Below are 21313 nucleotides of genomic sequence, written 5' to 3'. Positions count from 1 at the left end.
CTGGGAGAGCCCTTTATAGACTAGTGACTCTGGGGACGCACGGAAGAAGGCATGCAGCTGTGTGAGGAGAACCCGTGCCTCCCACGCCCAGCTCCGAGCTCTACAACCACCCGGCCACAGACTCTCTACCTCATTCTGCGTGACACTGAATGCGGGATGTAATCGTGCCAACAGCTCAACAGCACTGACAGTGATGACGGCTCACGTTTGCCCTGCACCCTATAGTCTATAAAGCCCCTTCACCTGTTACCTCTTCATGGCAACTTGATGAGGCGGGGATAACCTCAGTTTAGTTTAAAACCTCAGTCTTTGGTTTAAAAATAAGGCAGGGCTTCCCTGGTGGCGCAGTGGTTGAGAGTCCGCCTGCCGATGCAGGGGACACGGGTTCGTGCCCCGGTCCGGGAAGATCCCACGTGCCGCGGAGCGGCTGGGCCCGTGAGCCATGGCCGCTAAGCCTGCGCGTCCGGAGCCTGTGCTCCGCAACGGGAGAGGCCACAGCAGTGAGAGGCCCGCGTACCGCAAATAAATAAATAAATAAATTAATTAATTAATTAATTAAAAGAAAAATAAGGCAACTGAAGCTTGGGAATCCAGTGGCTTGATAGCATCTGGGGCTCAAACCCTGCCACTCATATTCTTTCCAAGGTCCCAGATGTAGGCATATGCATCTGAGTCTTCAGCAAGTCAATCTTTTTACAGTCGTGATGTTAAAGATGACTGATCACAGATCACCATGGCAAGCATAATAATAATAGAATATTCAAGTCACAGAGGGAGCAATTCTAACTAATTTGACCTATTAATTTAACGTGACCCAATAGAAGATGCCAAGAGAATGTTTTAAAATAAGAACAGCCAGGAAACTTCAGAGTGATGTGGGATCATGATTCTTATCAGATACTAAAACATACTAGAAAGCTAAATCCTCATGTCACCATCAACACAAACTACACAACACTTCCACGTTGCAAACAAAAACCCCACAGACTGTTGGCTGCCTGTCCTGCCACGTGGACAAGGTCGACTTGAAGGCCGGAAAAGGGCCAGAGAGAGCGGACACAGGAGATGGAGACAGTGGGGCTGCTCAGGTCCTCAGTATTGGGCTTTCCAAGTCTTCCATAGGAGATGGAGGCAGTGGGGCCGCTCAGGCCCTCAGTAGTGGGCTTTCCTAGTCTTCCATAGGAGATGGAGACAGTGGGGCCGCTCAGGTCCTCAGTATTGGGCTTTCCTAGTCTTCCACAGGAGATGGAGACAGTGGGGCCACTCAGGCCCTCAGTAGTGGGCTTTCCTAGTCTTCTGGAGGCTTTAGTTTTCAACTCTTCTACAGATTGTTAGCCAAAAATTTTGTTTATTTAAAAAAATTTTTTTATTGAAGTATAGTTGATTTTACAAATTTGTAAAAAATTTACAAATTTTTAAATTGAAGAATAGTTTCAGGTGTACAGCAAAGTGATTCCATTATATATACATGTACATATATATGTGTGTATATTCTTTTTCAGATTCTTTTCCCTTATAGGTTATTACGAATACTGAGTACAGTTCCCTGTGCTATATCGTAAGTCCTTGCTGGTTATTTTACTTTTTTAATGTTTTAGATTTTTAGAATTACTTATCTTATTTCGTTTTGGCTACATTGGGTCTTAGTTGAAGCACACAGGATCTTCGTTGAGTCACGCGGGATCTTTCATTGCGGCACGCCGGCTCTTCGTTGTGGCACACCGGCTCTTCGTTGTGGTGCATGGGCTTCTCACTAGTTGTGGCGTGCCGGTTTTCTCTTCTCTAGTTGTGGCATGCAGGCTCCAGGGCGCGTGGGCTCTGTAGCTGTGGCGCGTGAGTTCTAGAGCGTGTGGGCTCTGTAGTTTACAGCACACGGGCTCTAGTTGAGGCGCGTGGGCTTAGTAGTTGAGGCGCGTGGCCTCAGTAGTTGCGGCGCGTGGGCTTAGCTGCCCCGCGGCTTGTGGGATCTTAGTTCCCCGACCAGGGATCGAACCCGCGTGCCCTGTACTGGAAGGCGGATTCTTAACCACTGGCCAGGGAAGCCCCTTTGTTGGTTATTTTAATAAATTTCTTTTTGTCTAAGCTACCATGGATTGGTTTCTTCTTCTAACCCTAAGAAAGAACTCAAGAGTCACCCAACTTTAAGGAAACAAACCAAAAACCCTCCCTTAATCCCCCATCCCTGCTCTCAATCCTCCATGAGGCTGACGTCCTCACCTCCCCTTGGCTCCTTTCTCAAACACCTACCTTCTCAGGGAGGCCTCCCCAAACCACCGTTTAAAATGGTAAATCCACCCCAACAGTCCCTACCCCACTTCCTGCTTTATTTTCCGCCATAGCACCTATCACTCTATAGCATCATATATTTTTTACCTATCTTCTTTGCTCTCAGTCTTTCCTGAGTACAGGAGCCAGCAAACTTTTTCTGTTAAGGTCCAGATAGAAAATAGTTTAGGCTCTGCAGACCACACGGTCCTGTCTCAACTACAAAATCACCCCTAGCGATACATAAAGAAATGGGGGCATGGCTATGTCCCATTAAAAGTTTATTTACCAAAAGAGGCAGCAGGCTGGAGGTGGCCTGGGGCCATCGTGTGCCAGCACCTGCCTTACTGGAACAGATCTCTTTTAACAGAGCATCTTCCCTCTTTGATCGTCTTGTTCACTGCTGTACACTTAGCTCCTAGAATAGTATTTGGCCTATAGGAAACAACAAATATTGGCTAATTAAGTGAATAAATGAAATGAACCGAGTGATTAATGAAAGCAAGGTGGTACTGGTACACAATTAGATCAATAGAACAGAACAGAAAGTACAAAAGCAGAATGAAAATACATGGTAATTTAGTTTATATAAATATTCATCCTTCCAATCAGTAGGATGAAGGCAGTTCTTCACCAGTTGGTCTTGGAACAACTGGCCACAGCTGAGGAAAAAGAATAAGGTTGGGCCCCTGGTCATGTGAAAACCAACTCCAAAAAAAGAAAAACTTCTGATGCCAAAAGGAAAATCATAAGAAAATCAAATAAACCTTGAGTGAATTTTTTTATTCTCTCAGAAAGGGGAAAGCCTTTCTGAGTAGAACACAAAGGCAGTCAAAGAAAAGAATGATTAAAAAAAAAAAAAAAAAAAAAAAAAAAAAAAAAAAAAAAAAAAAAAAAAAAAAAAAAAAAAACAAGAAAAGACAAGAAATAAATAAAAGAAAAACGAAAAGAATGATAGATAAATCAAACAACATAAAAAATTTCCATAGGAAAAAAACCCCCCACACAACAGAAACAAAGGCAAAAACAGACAGCACACTGGAAAAATCACTGGAACTCTTAAATGAGGGTAAATTTTCTTAATAAGCTTCATACACTGCATAATAAAAGGAAACAGGACGGAAAGGCAAAGGGAGAGATAAATGTCTTCTAAGACAGGAAACTATGCTCAGCTTCACACAATTAGAGACATGTAAATGAAAACTGAAAAATTCTATGTTTCACCTATCAGATGTGAAAAAATCAAAACGCCTGACAACATTCCACACTGAAGAGGGTGTGGAGAAATGGGGACTTCATATCTGGCAGCAGGATAATAAACTGATGAAATTTGTAACGAGAGAGCTGGGCAACAAAACCACAACTGCTTTTCCCTTTGACCCAGCAGCTCCTCCCCTGAGGGGTTTTTCCTACAGTCTTCCACCCGGCCGTGTAAAATTCTGTAATTCCTACAGCACTGCTTACAAAGTACTAGAATGGTCCCATCAACAGGAAAGTTAACTGAATAAATGAGAGATCATTCACAGAATGGGATACCGTGTAGCTTTCAAACACGAATCGAAGCAGGTCTATCTGTACCGCTAAGAAAAGATCTCGGGTAAATGAAGCGAGGGGAAATATGAGCTAACAATATTAGAGGTTTTATATTCATATAAAAGCGAATCGTTCATAATGACCCAAGCGCTTGTGGGGTGAGAGGCTGGGGCACTGGGATAACGGAACCCAACCCTCGGGGCTGTTCGGAGTTTTTAATTAGTTGATACCCTCAAAGCCCAACCAGGCTGCCACTGAGCAGGGGCCCAGGGTCAGCAAGTGTTATTTACATCATTGCCAGTGTTATCACGGCCTCTGGAGAGAGACCAGGGAGGAGAAAGGCGTCTTGGCCTTTTCTCTATGACTCTTCTCAGACATTTGAATATTGTGCCCTGACCATGTTTACCTATTCCAAGAGTAACAAACATTTTTAATCACAATGCAGTTACTTGGGAAAATGTTTATGATAGAAAGCTAAAGAAAAAAGAACAGCAAAAAACAACGAGCAGGCCACAAAAATTGTACATAATGCTTGAAGGAAGGAAATTGCTTTTTTTAAAAAATGCCTAAGAAGAAAGACTGAAAGGAAGCTGAACCCAAACGCCCACAGTGGTTAGTGTCGAGAGTGGGGGAATGACAACTTTTTCCTGTTTTTGTAGTGTATTAATAATACGCTGTGCATCTAAACAGCACCAAGGACTCACCGTGTGCCAGGCGCTGTGCTAACCACCTGCCATCCTCACCTCGGCTGCAGCTGGTACTTGAACCCAGCCATCCACATCTTGCTTAAGCTGAAGCAAGCATTTACCACGTGCCACCATTCAAGGCTGGGTGCTCAGTGCTGCGTGGGGCGGGGACCAGAATCCAGCACGGACCCTGCCTACCTGGCGCTGAGGGGGAGGAGGATTTTTATCAGCAACTCACACAGACAAGCAGGACGCTGCCTCGGGAGGGTCGGGAGGGCAGGCTGTGTCCCCTGAGCCTGCATGACGGGTGCCGCGCCTCGTTGGGGCATCAGGAGCATGGCCCGAGGAGGGGAGTTTCCTGGTGGGGGGTGGGAACAGCATCCAAGGTCCTCCTGGTGAGGCCGAGATAGGAAAGGGTCCAGAAGCCAGGATGCCATGTGGGAGGCCGAGCTGGAGAGGACGCGACTGCACAGGGCCTCCTGGCTGGGTTGGGGGCTTTGCGTTTATCCTCAGAGGACCGGGGACCCCTGAAGGGTTTGAGACAGAGTCTCTCTGCTGTGGGGAGAAGGAAGGGGCAGAGGTATGACCCACGGCCTGTAGATGCCCGATGCCCAGCCCGTCCAAGGGCCACCTGGGCCAAGGGCCCCGAGAGGGACCTCCTGAGAACCGCCTCGGCTCAGCCTGGCCCCTCCCAAAGGCTGGGGGGTGGTCAACTGGCCTCTTTGGGGAGAGTCCAATGCAGCCCTTGGCTGCTTCCGCCCCCCCGGCAGCCAGAGCAGCATGAATAGGCTTCTGTGGCCCCTCAATAGGCCTTTCATCAACTCGTGCCTCTCAGTGCCCCTCGTGGGCTGGAGACCCTCCCTCAGGGCACAAAAGACAAAGAAGCTGCCCAGGGAGGCCCGGGGCTGCCCTGATGAGGCACTTGGATGTAGCAGTACTGGTCAGACGGGTCCCCACGTGAGCGGATCCCATGGGCCAGGCCGGTCCTCCGCTCCAGCCTAAGGCAAGCACCGGCTCTCAAGGGCGGCAAGGCGGCCGGGTCGGGAGAGCCCATCACCTGCCTGGCCCCCTTCTCCCGGAAAGAGTCGAGCCTCCTTCCCCAGAGGAGCCAGGCCCTCCAGGCAGCCCCTCCAGTCTGCGCTGTGGTCCCCCATGCTGCAGCCCCCTCCCTTCGCCCCTGACCAAACACCCTGCGCGTCCTCAGGCCACCCCGGCCCTCAACATGGAGTCTTCCTGGGCCACACCACGGGGACCTAGGCCCGTCCCAACCCGAACTGTGCAAGTCAGCTTGGCCATCACATCCCTGGGGCCTGTTCCCACCACCCGCCCCACGCACCTCCCCTGACCCACCTGAGCCACTTTATCTCATTTGATCTTCACAAAGACCCTGTGAGATAATGTAACTACCTTCATTTAACTGATGAGGAAATCGAGGCTCAAGGTTTGATTCCCTTATCTGATGTCGCACTGCTGGCACATGGCAGAGCCAGACCACAGCCCAGAGCTGCCTTCTAAGCCTGCCACACGAACACACTAATGTGTCCCTTCCCACCATGACAAGGCACCTCACTGGCAGGGTGACCAGGTACCCACCATAGGGCAGGGCCCACAGCAGGGAGTCAGTGAATGTTGAACAAACAACTGCGTGACTGCACTCCGGTTTTCCAGTTTACTCAGAGAACACCACGGCAGCTTTGAAACCCAAAGCCGCTGTCCCTTCTCACAATATGCGCAATGTTGCGAAACCCTTAAAAGTGCTCCTGCAGCCCTCAGGTCACCCCCAGGAGGCCCTCGGTCCTGCTTACCCAGCAAGATCACGATGGGAGCTGGCACTGGAATCCAAGTCGGGTTCAGCACCCACTCTGAGCCTGCTCCGTGCCGGGCATCGCCTGAGGCCCCAGGTGCAGTGAGAAACAAACCCGGACCCCGATCTCAAGGCCACTTTCAAGGGTGGGGCTTCAGTTCCCACGGCCCACAGTTCCCAAAAGCAATCCTCCGCATTCTCCAGAACAGCAATGCCTGCAAACCCCTGCAGCCCTGCGGCCACCGTCACAGGACTGCGGCCACTTCGCTCCCCACCACCTCTTCCCAGGGGGCTTCGATCTCGCCTAAGCAGTTATCAGGCCAAAACAGGAGCTCCACATTCAAATTCCCATCTCCTAGGAGCCCGTCACTGACGTGGCCTTATTCAAACTCCTGACTCACTGCTTTGCTCTGACACATAAACCGGCCTCCAAGACAAGGTGCCATTCTCCTGAGGGATCTTCGGTGGACACCCACACAAGGTGCCCCAGCCCCGACAGGAGCCACGACCCAGCCACCGCGGCTCCCGCCTCCCGCCCACCCTCCCCACCTTCCTGGGCTGTGATCACCTGGTCACCGCCCAGATCACTGCCCTGGTCCCTGTTCCACCTCCTCCTGCCCCCGCCCCACCGCGCCATGCAGCACGAGGCGCGTGACAGAAGCCCAGAAACCTGGCCAGCACTGCAAGAGGCTCACAGCCCACCTGCTCCCACCACTGCGCCAGAGCAGATGCTGAAACCCAAAAACCCCAGGCCGTGTTGGTGCACCTGGTCCTGGCCCATGGACCGGGCTCAGAGCTGGGGACCAGGCACAGCGGGACCAACCCACCCAGTGAGTCCAGGAGGAAGGGACTGTCTTGCTCACCGCTGTGCCCCAGCACCTACTCCTGCAGGCTTCGGGCTCCGGGCTGACGTTTACCAAGCGCTTCCAATGTGCCAGGATGCAAAGCTGATGACACACTGCGTGAAGCTAGGATTCAAGTCCCCCCCACCCCCCGGCCCCTGGGCAGACCCAAAGGACACCTGCCCCTCAGGTGTTCTACCTTCAATGTCACCTAGCTTAGTCCCTCCAAACACGCCCCCACCCCTCCCCCAGGGGCCGCTTGTCTCCTTTCTCCTCACTCCTGGGGTCGTGGTTCCCTTGCTCCATCCCGGCCGCAGCTTTCTCCCCAGGAATGCGCACTCCCCAGCCTGTCTCCTCTTTCATTTCCCTCCTTTATTCTCACTTCTTCTAAGACTTCCTTCTCTGTGACGACAGACAGGGGGTGGGGTTATTCTTCATAGACTAGACCGGGGCGAAGCCACACGGAAAACAAGGTGCCAAATGCCTCTCCCTGGAGAGATGGGTGTCCAAGCGTGAGAGGGACAGGCCACAGCCTCGAGTCCAGGAGAGCTGGGCCCAGAACCCAGACTGACTACCTGGGATGCTGAACAAGGGCCTTCCCCTCTCTCAGTCTCATCTTCGTCTGCCGGCAGGGGTGACACCCCCCTTCACCACAGGCTGCTATGGGAACGACCCAGTGCTGAGTCTGCAGTAAAGGGGCGGCAGCCAGACTCGCAGGGAGGCTCCCAGACACATGCCCCGCCTGAGATGATGCCATCCCCGCTCCCTGCGCGGCTCAGCAGCTCCGGCCTAAGTCGACTCCTTGGGGTTTGCCACACGGAGCGGGACGAGGGCTCCCAGGAGCTGAGCAAGAGCTGATGAGCCCCGCGGGGGGCAGCTCCCTCCTCCCCGGGTCAGGAGGAAGCTGGAACACTAGGCCCCCGCCTCCTGGCAGGGGGCGAAGTCTTGGGGACCACCCGAGGCAGCACCAGCCACCAGGTGCTGTGGATCCGTAGGATGGAGCTGCAGACAGAGCTGGGGGGCTCGGCGGGCATGAAAGCTACAGCCCCGAGTGTGACGGTGTAGCTCTGGGTGGTGGGACGACCGGGTTCTTACTTCCATCTCTGGGCTGCAGGGTGGCGTGTGCAATCATTCCTACTTCTGCTTCTTCCTATTTCATTTCCGTTGTCCCTGAATCAGAGCACAGAGCGGCACTGACCTCCCTGAGGTGCAGTGTAACTGGCCCTGCTTTTCTCAAGTGCCTCGGGTTTAGGCAGTAATGCCCGTGGACTGCTGACCACACATCCCAGAACCACGGGCTGCGAACAGTGGTCCACGCCAACGTTCCTCTCCCCATTTCACCTAAGAGGAAACTGAGAGCTGGAAGGGGGAAGGGCCCTGCCCACAGAGACTCCCACAGGCCCCCTGGACTTGACCCAGGGCCGCCACCTGTCACAGGCAGCCTCCGTGACACTCTCTGATGCTCTAGGTCTGGAGGCTGGCCTCTGCCCGAGGTGGACGCAGGGCAGTAATCAGTCCTACTCTGCCAGGAGAACGGAGGCCCAAAGAGCTGCAGTGACTTCCCCAAAGTGACACAGCATTCAGGGAAAATTAATTTCTGAGCCTCCTCTGCCTCCTTCCCTGCTCTGTCTCTGCCCAGGCGGGACCCCCGTGAGGACGGCTCCACTCAAGGGCCACCTCCCCAAGAAATGACCGCCCTCTTCACTCAACAGATACCAACCCATCGATTCATCACCCGCACTCCCCTCACAGCCCCTTCCCTGGGCCTCGCTCCACCGTCAGTCTCACCCTGAGCTGGCATAAGGGATGCAGAGCCAGTGCCAATGACCCTGCAGGGGACCCCAGGGGGTGAGGGAAAGGAAGTCACACACAGGAGGCTATGCAGCGTCACAGGACTGATGGCGGAAATCGGTACAGGTGCCGTCAAGAACAAAGGTGGGGGGCAGCTGATCCTCTCAAGGGGTCAGGAAAGGGCCAGATGGGCCCTTGAGCCGAGAACTCAGAGGTGAGGCTCCTCTGACAGATGGGGCGACAGAGTGGCAAAGTGTGGAGGTGCCCCCCGAGATGACTCGCACGGCTGGGGCTTAGCTATCAGCAGGGCCAGGTCAGAAAGGATCTTGAACTCTGACTTGTAGGCCTCAGCGGTTTTTAGGGGTGTAAGCAGCAGAGTATGACACAGTCGGGAGAGGCAGCTGTGGTGGGACAGAGGACCAGGCGCGGGCGCTGGTGTAGTCCAGCCCACAGGTGACCCAGGTGGGGATGAGGGATGGCTCAGGGCAGACAGAACACGGCCACAGCTGGAGGGGCAGGTGAAGGGCCCACCCTCGCCCAGTCTTGATCAGGCTGAGCTGGAGGCGACACACTCTGGGGAGACGGGTGTCCGAGGGCAGTCAGCAGTGGGGGCTGGTCCAGGGAGTGTCTGGGCTGGTCCGTGATGGGTGTGGGCGGCATCAGGGGGCGGCATGATCGGTTACCCTCTACCCACCTGCCACTACCATCTCCCGGGGAAGCTCTCAGCCCCGGGAAGCAGGGCCAAGCCCAGTCCAGCTCTGCATCCCCGGGTGCTCAGTCGCTATGGCCTGCAAAAGGGAGGCAACAGTGACTACGGTTACCTAAAAATGTACACTGAGAGAGGGGTGGAGATTGCAGAAAAGGTGAGCAATCAACTGGCACAAGGGTCTTGGGTGGTGGTACGGCTGCAATGGTGCCCGTGAGCAACGTTCCAGAACGAACGAGAAGGCAGAAGCCCAGGCCCGCCTCACTCGAGGTCCCCGTCACTCTGAGCCTCAATCCCCCTCTGTAAACAGGGACAAGACCCGCCCATGATTCCGCTCAGCAGCTGTGAGCACCAGTGAGGACGCAGCAGAGCCCTTTGTAAAAGTCGGGCTCTTTCCTGATGATCTTGGTAGTACACACTCCTCGTAAAGAGCAGTTTGTACTCTGCTTTTCTCATTTGTTCTGTCGTAAGTATTGTCCCAAGTGTAAACAGTCAAGATTCAAAGCACGTCCCAAACCAAAGGATTTTTACACTAAAGATAAACAGCGACAGCACCTCCAACTACAGGACTAAAAATTAAGCCCCTCTCCTTTTCACTTTGCCAAGAGACATTTCTCACGTATCCACTGGTCATTCAAGGGAGGCAAAGAACACATCCTTTAAAACAGGGGTCCCAACCCCCAGGCCACGGACTGCTACCGGTCCGGGCCGCACAGCAGGAGGTGAGCAGCTCGTGAGCGAAGCGCCATCTGTATTTACAGCCGCTCCCCATCGCTCGCATTACCGCCTGAGGTCCGCCTCCTGTAGGAGCGCGAGCCCTACTGTGAACTGTGCATGCAAGGGATCTAGGTTGTGCACTCCTTATGAGAATCTAATGCCTGGTGATCTGAGGGGGAGCTGAGGCAGTGATGCTAGCGCCAGGCAGTGGCTGCAAATACGGCTTATCATTAGCAGGGAGGTTTGACTGCACAGAGACTGTAATAAATCAGTTGCTTGCAGACTCATATCAAAACCCTATCAGTGAATGGCAAGTGAAAACAAGCTCAGGGCTCCCACTGATTCTGCATTATGGTGAGCTGTATAATGATTTCACTATATATTATAATGTAATAATAATAGAAATAAAGTGCACAATAAATGTAATGTGCTTGAATCATCCCCAAACCATCCCACGCCCGCCACACTCCCGTCCATGGAAAAACTGTCTTCCACGAAACCAGTCCCTGGTGCCAAAAAGGTTGGGGACCGCTGCTTTAAAAGACTCAGGCTAACAGGGTATTTGTCTTGTATCCCATCAGACACAAGACTCCCTTTTTAGGGACTTCCCTGGTGGTCCAGTGGTTAAGACTCCACGCTCCCTATGCAGGGGACCCGGGTTCGATCCATGGTCAGGGAACTAGATCCCATGTGCCGCAACTAAGAAGCCCGCATGCAGCAACTAAAAAAGATCCCACATGCCGCAACTGACACCCGGCGCAGCCAAATAAATAAGAGTAAATAAGTAAATATTAAAAAGGTGGTCCCTCCCAAGTGAGCTGATGCTCATCCTGCACGGCCTGGACAGTGCAGAGGGTCCTCCCCCAGCTGGGCAGCCCCTACCTCGGCCCCCAGACGCCCTGCCCCCAGTGGGCCTCGAGCTCTTTACCTGAACCGAGACAACAGGCGGGAGGGCCCATCGGGCATTCTGGCTCTGGTGCTCAGTCTGCCAGGGCCCGCTCTGAGCTTCACCTCCCTGTCTGCACAGCAACAGCGACAGGCTGGTTGAATTCTGGATCTTTCTTGTCCATCTCGGCTCCCCCAGGACGGCTGTGACCCTGAGGATGCTCTGCTGCCTAAGCCAAAACCAGGAGGTGGGGAGCAAGCTGACAGATCAGCCCCGATGCCAGGAGGGCGCGATGTCAGGCAGAGGGACGTCAGGTCCGCTCTCGGAAGAACACCTGTCCCAAAGCCGCACAGCAGCAGCAAGAGGACGGACTGGAGGGCTGCCAATCACACCAGCACTGTCTCCCCGCCCACACTAGCCCCCGGTGGGTAAGAGCCAGGACCAAGGCCTGCACTGCACCCACAGGGCCTGGGCACAGGCAGCCTGGCACCCGTGCTGACGCGGAGGCCACCGTCTGTTGTCCCCGAGGCTGGGCGGGCAGGGCCCGCGCAGAGCTGGAGGTGAGAGGGTCTTGGAGGGGAGGAGCAGCCTGGGCCACTCAGTTCCCAGGCCTCCCCGTCTCCAGCTGCAGGACAAAGGACCCCTGCCTCCACCTCTCAGCAGGCAAGCCTGCAATCCCAGGGAGGAGACGGGCCTGGAGAATCACCGACCAGCAGGCACCCGGCCCCAAGCCCCGTCTGAGGCTGGATCCTCTCTCAGCAGCTGGCACACCCGGGTGCCAGGAAGCCGTCACCCGCCACTCACCTTTCTTCCCGTTTGTACCAATGCCAATGATTCAGAAAGTTTTCCATGGCACTTCCATGATAGTCCAGTCGTTAAGAATCCGCCTTCCAATGCAGGGGATGTAGGTTCGATCCTCGGTCAGGCAACTAAGATCCCACAGGCCGTGGGGCAAATAAGCTCACGTGCCACAACTACTGAGGCCACATGCCACAACTACAGAGCCCAGGCGCCGCAACTACTGAGCCCACACGCCACAACTAGAGAGAAGCCCATGCGCTGCAGCGGAGGATCCCGCATCTTGCAACTAAGACCCGACACAGCCAAAAATTAAAATAAGTAAATAAATAACAGAAGGTTCTCCATGAGTTTGGTAAACATCTGTCTGCCACCCGCCACATCCACCTATGGTCCTAGTCCTGCCTTGGGGGTCAGACAAGCAGCCTCTAAGAAATGGCCTCCCAGGTTGGCAGCCGAAAGAAGTCATCCAAATGTAGAAAGCTTCGCACAAATGAAGAGGCCTGTTGCAAGCTATCTGTAAGAGTGAAAAACTGGATCCAAGCTAAGTTTCCCACAAGACAAAACCGATTAAGTAAATTATGGCACATCCACTCAACTATCCTGTATCATTTAAATAATGTTTAGAGTTTGAACAACACGGAAATGTTTTAGGAATTTTAAGTGAGAAAGCATGATTAAGAAACTTTATGCGTAGAATATCAAGTATTCTTTAAAGGGGCTTTAAAAAGATTGGAAAGCAAGATGTTGCAAAGTTAACAGTGTGACTGCGTGATTGGAACTACGAGTAATTTTTTTCCATTCTTTATATTTTCCAGTTTCTATATTTTAATGTAACTTTTTTTTTTTCCTTTGGTGGTACACGGGCCTCTCACTGTCGTGGCCTCTCCCGTTGTGGAGCACAGGCTCCGGACGCACAGGCTCAGTGGTCATGGCTCACGGGCCCAGCCACTCCGCGGCATGTGGGATCTTCCCGGACCGGGGCACGAACCTGTGTCCCCCACATCGGCAGGCGGACTCTCAACCACTGCGCCACCAGGGAAGCCCATGTAACATTTTTTAATTGGAAAAAATTTGTCTGGGGATTTTGATGCTGTTTTTTTAACAAGTGTCCCGCTCGGGGCTTCTCTGCAGTGGCCTCATGGCTCGGCTGGTATTCCTGAGCCCGCCTGGCCCAGTGAAGGAGGCAGATGTAAATAAGAAGCCAGCACTGCAAGGAGGGGGCACGGCTTGTGCGAGGCCTCAGGGCAGCAGCAGAGCGGGCACTGGCGCCCAGGCCAGGGGAGGGGGCGACAATGCCAACACAACTGATGGTCCTCCTCGCTTTGCCAAGAATCCCTGCAGCCATGACCCTCAGTCTCTTTAGAGTGCGAGGTCCAGCGTCCTCAGCATTCTCTGGAAGGATGCAGAGTCCCTGCCTTGGGAGAGGACCAAACCGGCAGCAGCCCGGGCTGCTCCAGCCCCAGAAACGGATAGAGGCCGGAACCCACAGGCCTTAAAAATAGGCGCAGGAACCGAAAGAGACACCACTGCCACTCTAAACGGCCACACTTCCTCCCCGCTGCACTGCCCCAGAACTGGCTCTGCCTGCCTTGGTGACGGAGGGCCCGGGGCCCCAGGGGAACCCAGAAAAACTGGCCCCAGCCACTGCAAAGCAGTCTGAACTTCAGAGCTTGAATCCAACCCTAATTCCACGGGCGGGCACTGGGCCAGATGTTTGTGGCCTTTATAACAAAACAGCATAGAGGGTCAACGCCGTGCCAGGGCTTGTGCTGGGTCTGTTCCTGCCGCATCTCCTGCAGTCCTCACAGGGCGGCATGAGGCTGTGCGTGTCACTTCTCAGACAATTTCCATGACCCTACAGACTTTGTTGTCTCCACTTTACAGATGTGGACCCAGAAGCTCCAAATGGTGGCGTGCTTAGGCCCCGGCTCTTCCCTTCCAGCCACACCTCCCATGAACATCCCCCGCCCACCACTACACCCAGCTACACTGCTCTGAGCAAGACAGAGGGCTGTGCTGAGCGTGCAAGGTCCTCTTCCCGATTCACAGGGTGGTGTCAGGTGCCTGGCACGTGTAGGTGTTCAGCACAGAGGCGAGGCTCACAGGAAGGCAGTCTCCCCCGTACTCCTCTGGCTCATTCCAGAACTCTCTGCAGGATGGCTACTGGCACCTGACATGCCTCGGCTGGAACCCCAGGAACCCCAGTTCTGCTACCTCCCAGCTATGTGACCTTGGGTGAACCACTTTCCCCTCTGAAGCTTCGTTTCCTCATCTGCAAAATAGGCTTTTAACAGAACCTGCCTCCATAGGAGGTGCTGCTGCAGGTCCAGCGGGGCTGGCACACGGCACGTGAGCAGCATCCCTCGTGCTAACGGCCGGTCCACGAGTCAAACGCCCTCTGAGCTGCCGAAGGCCAGGCCAAGCGAACACCAAAGTCCCAGCCGGGCACTCGGAGCCCCAAACACCGCTCCAGCCTCAACTCCCACAGCCAGGCTTCAAGCCTCCCCGCTCCTCCAGGCAAGTCCTGCCCACCCTAACCCCCTCTCAAAGGCCACGCCTGCACGAACCCCCCTGGTCGGCCAAGGTGGCTCCCTTCTCTGTGCCCCTCACAACCTCTCACACCTCGATGTGGGCCCTTCCTCAGCCCACCTCGTGCCAGGCAGCTGAGCACACCTGTGGCGGCCAGGCCACACGCACCTGAGGACAGGTGTGAGGGCTTCACCCCTGCTAAGAGCCCAGACAGATTCTGCCACTTCCTGGCCATGGGACTGGGGCATGTTGCTTCACCTCTAAACCTGCGCGTCTTCACCAGGACAAAGAGAGCAGTTTAATGATACCTACCTTAGAGGATTATTTTGCCGATAAAAGGAAATGGTGAATGTGAAAACACTCCTTTTGTCCCACAGCACTCCAGAGAGAGAGAAAATTCCCCAGGCCACCTAAAAGGGGGCAAGGGCCCAAGAATAAACAGCTCTAAAATGCTCAGCCTTGGGGCCTTCCCTGGCAGTCCAGTGGTTAGGACTTCGCGCTCTCACTGCCGAGGGCACGGGTTCAATTCCTGGTTGGGGAACTAAGATTCTGCAAGCCAGCCGCGGCCATGGGAAAAAACAATACAGTAAAATAAATTGAAAAAATAAAATAAAATAAAACGCTCAGCCTAGGCAGGGCCCAAAGACAAGCAGCACAGGGAAGGCCCCTCCACTCACAGCGCCCCTCCGCCACTCAGACCCGGGTCGTGTCCACGTGACTTGACCAAACGCCAGGGGCGTGCTGCCCCTGTTGAAGGGAGCCTGCCCACACAGCATACGTGCGCTGACGTCCAGGGCCCATTAGAAGGCCCAAGCCCCAGGAGGAAGTGTCAGGCAGGCTATCTCCACCTTTGGTCCAGACGTCTGCATCACACAACATTTGGGCATTGGACCACCTGATTCTTCCCAACTCAGAGATTCTGGAGCCCCGCTCAGGCCGCCTCAGCCATCAGCCTGGCTCACCTGTTACCTGGAATCACAGGCAGTTTCCTGTGGATAAAACACCAAAATCCTGCTCAAAATCCTGCACAGCCCTGGCTGCTTCCAGCAGGATTTTTACTTCAGCCAAGTCACCTGTGTATCTGGCTCTCTATCCCCACTCAACTGCACCTACACCCCACGCAGCACGGATCAAGGCTGATCCCCCCACCTGGCACGGAGCAAGTCCTCAAAAAAATGCTTCTACTGCAGAGGCCACAGTAGACAAGATTCAAAAATCAGGCTTGGATCTCCAAGGAACTTTTCATCATGCAACCAAGAGACAATGTGGGCAGGGAGAAGGGGGTAGTCACTTTCTCTCATCTCATAGACAGACACTGTGACTCAAATGATAACAGCGGGACTTCCCTGATGGCGCAGTGATTAAGAATCCACCTGCCAATGCAGGGGACACGGGTTCAAGCCCTGGTTCAGGAAGATCCCACATGCCGCGGAGCAAATAAGCCCGCGGAGCAACTAAGCACCACAACTACTGAGCCTGCGCTCTACAGCCCGCGAGCCACAACTACTGAGCCTGCGTGCCACAACTACTGAAGGCCGTGCGCCTGGAGCCCATGCTCCGCAACAAGAGAAGCCACCGCAATGAGAAGCCCACGCGCTGCAACCAAGAGTAGCCCCTGCTCGCCACAACTAAAGAAAGCCCGCGCACAGCAACGAAGACCCAACGCAGCCAAAAATAAATATATAAATAAATAAATTTATTTTTTTAAAAAAGAGGGACTTCCCTGGTGGTCCAGTGGCTAAGACTCTGTGCTCCCAATGCAGGGGGCCCAGGTTCAATCTCTGGTCAGGGAACTAGATCCCACATGCCGCAACTGAGACCCGGCGCAGCAGAAAGAAAAGGAAGGAAGGAAGGGAGGGAGGGAGGGAGGGAGGAAGGAAGGAAGGAAGGAAGGAAGGGAGGAAGGAAGGAAACGACAACAGATTGTCCAGAGTCAAGCGTCTCCCCCAGAGGCTCCCTTATACCTTCAAAACAACCTGAGGTTAGTTCTGAACAACCTAAGCTTTAATTAAACAACAACAACAAAAATCTGGGAGGTTTAAGTTAATTCATAAATGTAACAGGTTGTCCCAGCTGCAAAGTGGAGATGAGCAGGTGACATGGTGAAAGTGCTTTGGGGAGGGCGTTCTGGGCTCACACCTGGGTGCTCGGGCCAATCATTCTGTCCTAACTCTACTTTGGGCGTGAAGTCATTGTTAAGCTTGTCCCTCTCTGAACATCACATTTCTCATCTGAAAAATGAAAGAGAAGGGCAACGTGAGCCCTTCTAAGACTTTAAGTTCCCAACTTCCTTGCCCATCCACACCCTTCATTCCCCAGCCCAGAAAGTAATCCTCTCATTCATTTGCTGAGTGTGCCCTGGGGCTCTGCTCTTAATGGGCCCCATGCTGGGCACTGAGGAGACTCAGACTTGGGCAATGCCCTGTGGGTGTGTGTGGGGGGGGGGGTCACCTGCTAACTGGGGAGACAGCCACACAGACCATCACAGTGCCACAGTCGTCCGTTCGTCCACTGGATGCGAACCCGGTACAAAGAGAGCACAGGCAGCAGGACAGGGGGCGGAGGAAGGGTCCCCGGGTGGCAGTATTAGCTCTGAGGCCTGAAGGGAGACCTGCACGTGCTTGCAGGGCAGGTTAAGTATGAGGTAGCTTTCCAGGCGCAGAAAAGAGCAGAAATAGAAGTGCAGCGCATCAGAGCACTACAGGGACTGAGTTCTGAGGGGCTGGGGGTGGTTAAGATGGGAAGAGCTTGTGCGTGAGGGGGGACTAGAGGCAGGAGGGGAGACACAGCAATAGTGCAACCACCAGGCTGTGCTCTTGGCCTACTATGGGCAGGTCCCCTCCCCAGATGCAGCGCAGTAGGTGCAGCAAGGCCTGGTTGGGACATCTGGGGGGACAGGCACTGGGGTCACACTGACCAGGGGTTAATCCCAGCTACACAACTTCCTCGCAGGCCATCCCTGGGCTAGTGTCTTGCCTCTCTGAACTTCAGGCTCCGCATCGGTGAAGTGGAGATAATGTTCTTGTATCTGGCAAAGTCAGTATCAAATTGACAGAGCCTGCGTAAAGCACCTGGCACATACTGAGTGCTCAGGAAATGCCAGGTGCTACAGCAAATTATTGTTCTTAGGGGGTGGCAATGCAGGCTCCTGGGGGCAGGGACTGTCTAACAGGGCAGAGAGATGCTCAGAGGACAGTAGGACCGTGTTGACAGGGGAGTGAGGAGGGGTGCCCGGAGCTGCTGAGTAAACAGGGCTGAGGGGCCTGAGCAATGGTCCCTCCAACCCCTCCCCTCTCAGACACTCTGTGCCAGGTGACAGGCGGCCTGCCAGGCAGGCATGCAGCCGGGCACACAGTAGGTGCTCAATGAACATGTGCTGAAGGAACGAATGAGGACCCTTCCATTTCTGCTCGAAACTAATTAGTGACACCTTTTCAGAAGAGATCAAAGAACCTCTGTCCTCGTCCACCCCGGCCTGTAGACACCCTATCCCCACCCCCATGCTTGAGGAAAGCTTTGTTCCAGGGCAGGCTGGGCTGAGACCTGCTGAGGGGAAGTACCACGTCTGCCTCCTGCAAAAAAGGAGGCCGCAAATTTATTTCCTCTCGTCTTCCAGCCTCCAGGGTGTGGCCTGCTGAGGGGCCTGGAATGCCCTGTGACCTTAGGTGGGGAGGCGCTGGCTCTTTGGGACTCAGTTTCCCCAATGGTGAATGAAAGGGAGTGGGTCTGGCAGAATCTCCAAGGTTGACATTCCCTTCTCCACAAAATGCTGTCGCCCCTTCAGACAGCCCCAGCCCAGACTGGGGATGAGGGTGGGGCTGGGGGGTGGCTGAGAACGTGGTATGAAGTCATTCCCGCAGGAAGAAGGGAGGGGTCTTTTCAAAGAGAAAACGGCCTCCTCGGGCTTTAGTCTGAACACCACACGTCAGTAGCCATCACTTCACGCCCAGCCACGCCGGGAGACCCCACCTACACCTGGAGCCCCAGGCTCTCTCAAACCACACGGGGCACCTCCACCCCACGTCACCGGCCCATCTAGGACTTAGGGCCTCCTTAGAGCAGCATCACACCCAGAGGCGGCCGGCCCCGCTCCCGCTGCCAAGCGGGTGGGTTCATGGGGAGACGGTCCAACAGGTCCCCAGTTAGAGCCAATGTGCAGACAGAGCGGTGCGGGAAGACAAAGGCTTCAGGACGCCGGAGACCTGCCCTCCCGGCGGGGGGGGGGGGGGGGTCACCTGCTAACTGGGGAGACAGCCACACAGACCATCACAGTGCCACAGTCGTCCGTTCGTCCACTGGATGCGAACCCGGTACAAAGAGAGCACAGGCAGCAGGACAGGGGGCGGAGGAAGGGTCCCCGGGTGGCAGTATTAGCTCTGAGGCCTGAAGGGAGACCTGCACGTGCTTGCAGGGCAGGTTAAGTATGAGGTAGCTTTCCAGGCGCAGAAAAGAGCAGAAATAGAAGTGCAGCGCATCAGAGCACTACAGGGACTGAGTTCTGAGGGGCTGGGGGTGGTTAAGATGGGAAGAGCTTGTGCGTGAGGGGGGACTAGAGGCAGGAGGGGAGACACAGCAATAGTGCAACCACCAGGCTGTGCTCTTGGCCTACTATGGGCAGGTCCCCTCCCCAGATGCAGCGCAGTAGGTGCAGCAAGGCCTGGTTGGGACATCTGGGGGGACAGGCACTGGGGTCACACTGACCAGGGGTTAATCCCAGCTACACAACTTCCTCGCAGGCCATCCCTGGGCTAGTGTCTTGCCTCTCTGAACTTCAGGCTCCGCATCGGTGAAGTGGAGATAATGTTCTTGTATCTGGCAAAGTCAGTATCAAATTGACAGAGCCTGCGTAAAGCACCTGGCACATACTGAGTGCTCAGGAAATGCCAGGTGCTACAGCAAATTATTGTTCTTAGGGGGTGGCAATGCAGGCTCCTGGGGGCAGGGACTGTCTAACAGGGCAGAGAGATGCTCAGAGGACAGTAGGACCGTGTTGACAGGGGAGTGAGGAGGGGTGCCCGGAGCTGCTGAGTAAACAGGGCTGAGGGGCCTGAGCAATGGTCCCTCCAACCCCTCCCCTCTCAGACACTCTGTGCCAGGTGACAGGCGGCCTGCCAGGCAGGCATGCAGCCGGGCACACAGTAGGTGCTCAATGAACATGTGCTGAAGGAACGAATGAGGACCCTTCCATTTCTGCTCGAAACTAATTAGTGACACCTTTTCAGAAGAGATCAAAGAACCTCTGTCCTCGTCCACCCCGGCCTGTAGACACCCTATCCCCACCCCCATGCTTGAGGAAAGCTTTGTTCCAGGGCAGGCTGGGCTGAGACCTGCTGAGGGGAAGTACCACGTCTGCCTCCTGCAAAAAAGGAGGCCGCAAATTTATTTCCTCTCGTCTTCCAGCCTCCAGGGTGTGGCCTGCTGAGGGGCCTGGAATGCCTTGTGACCTTAGGTGGGGAGGCGCTGGCTCTTTGGGACTCAGTTTCCCCAATGGTGAATGAAAGGGAGTGGGTCTGGCAGAATCTCCAAGGTTGACATTCCCTTCTCCACAAAATGCTGTCGCCCCTTCAGACAGCCCCAGCCCAGACTGGGGATGAGGGTGGGGCTGGGGGGTGGCTGAGAACGTGGTATGAAGTCATTCCCGCAGGAAGAAGGGAGGGGTCTTTTCAAAGAGAAAACGGCCTCCTCGGGCTTTAGTCTGAACACCACACGTCAGTAGCCATCACTTCACGCCCAGCCACGCCGGGAGACCCCACCTACACCTGGAGCCCCAGGCTCTCTCAAACCACACGGGGCACCTCCACCCCACGTCACCGGCCCATCTAGGACTTAGGGCCTCCTTAGAGCAGCATCACACCCAGAGGCGGCCGGCCCCGCTCCCGCTGCCAAGCGGGTGGGTTCATGGGGAGACGGTCCAACAGGTCCCCAGTTAGAGCCAATGTGCAGACAGAGCGGTGCGGGAAGACAAAGGCTTCAGGACGCCGGAGACCTGCCCTCCCGGCGAGCTGGGACGGTGGCTGGGGCAGCTGGCAGGGAGGTCTGCCCGGAGCCCCCGGGGCCCCGGCCCTGCCATGTCGGGCTCCGGGTCTCCCCAGATCCAGCGCCCGCACTCCCTGCAGCGGCACTGAGGCCCCGGGGAGGGCTTCTTGGAGAAGGAAGAGGCCTGGTGGAGCCACGGAGGGGAAGGAGGGAGACGGGCAGACGCCCGTATGGGCAGACAGAGGGAGACGCCGAGTGACCCGGGAGACAGACAGACACACAGGAACGAGAGCGTGCCGGACCGCTCTCGGGACCAAAATCAGAGACGGAGACGCGGAGGCAAAGGAAACAGCCGGACGCGGAGAGCCGGGGGCGTGTGGGGGATGCGACACGCAGGGAGCCCCAGAGACACGCAGAGACAGAGACACACGCAGAGACAGAGACGCGCAGAGACACCCAGAGGCGCGCACACCCCGACGACGCGGCGGCCCCGGCCTCGACCCCGGCCGACCCCACTCACCGAGGCCGCAGACCTCGCGGCGCAGGCTGAGGCGGCCGCGCTCCTCGGCTATGGCGCGCAGCATGTGCTGCAGCGAGCGCTCCTCGGCATCCGCGCCGCCCGCAGGCTCCGGGGAGGCGGCGGCGGCAGCGGCGGCGGCGGGGAGGGCGGGCGGCCCGGCCCGGAGCCCCGCGGGCGCGGGTGCCGAGGCGCAGGCCCGGCCCGGCGGCCGCGCGGAGGCCATGCCGGGCCCCGGCTCATCGCCTGCGCCGCACCCG

At 55.4% G+C, this 21313-nt stretch overlaps 1 protein-coding gene across 1 annotated transcript in view; it reads right to left on the bottom strand.

Annotated features, from left to right (window-relative positions):
• KIAA0930 (KIAA0930 ortholog) overlaps positions 1-21120 on the bottom strand; it is a 39359-nt gene extending 18239 nt beyond the window's left edge. Inside the window, exon 1 of the mRNA XM_007453920.1 lies at positions 21057-21120. Within this exon, the coding sequence (XP_007453982.1) occupies positions 21057-21120 (64 nt within the window). The remainder of the gene's footprint in view (positions 1-21056) is intronic.
• Positions 21121-21313: the final 193 nt, after the last annotated feature.

Source organism: Lipotes vexillifer, unplaced genomic scaffold (assembly GCF_000442215.2).
Source record: "Lipotes vexillifer unplaced genomic scaffold, Lipotes_vexillifer_v1.1 scaffold382, whole genome shotgun sequence".
Taxonomy (NCBI): domain Eukaryota; kingdom Metazoa; phylum Chordata; class Mammalia; order Artiodactyla; family Lipotidae; genus Lipotes; species Lipotes vexillifer.
The sequence above is the reverse complement of the archived record's forward strand: the minus strand, read 5'-3'. Positions and strand labels throughout refer to the sequence as shown.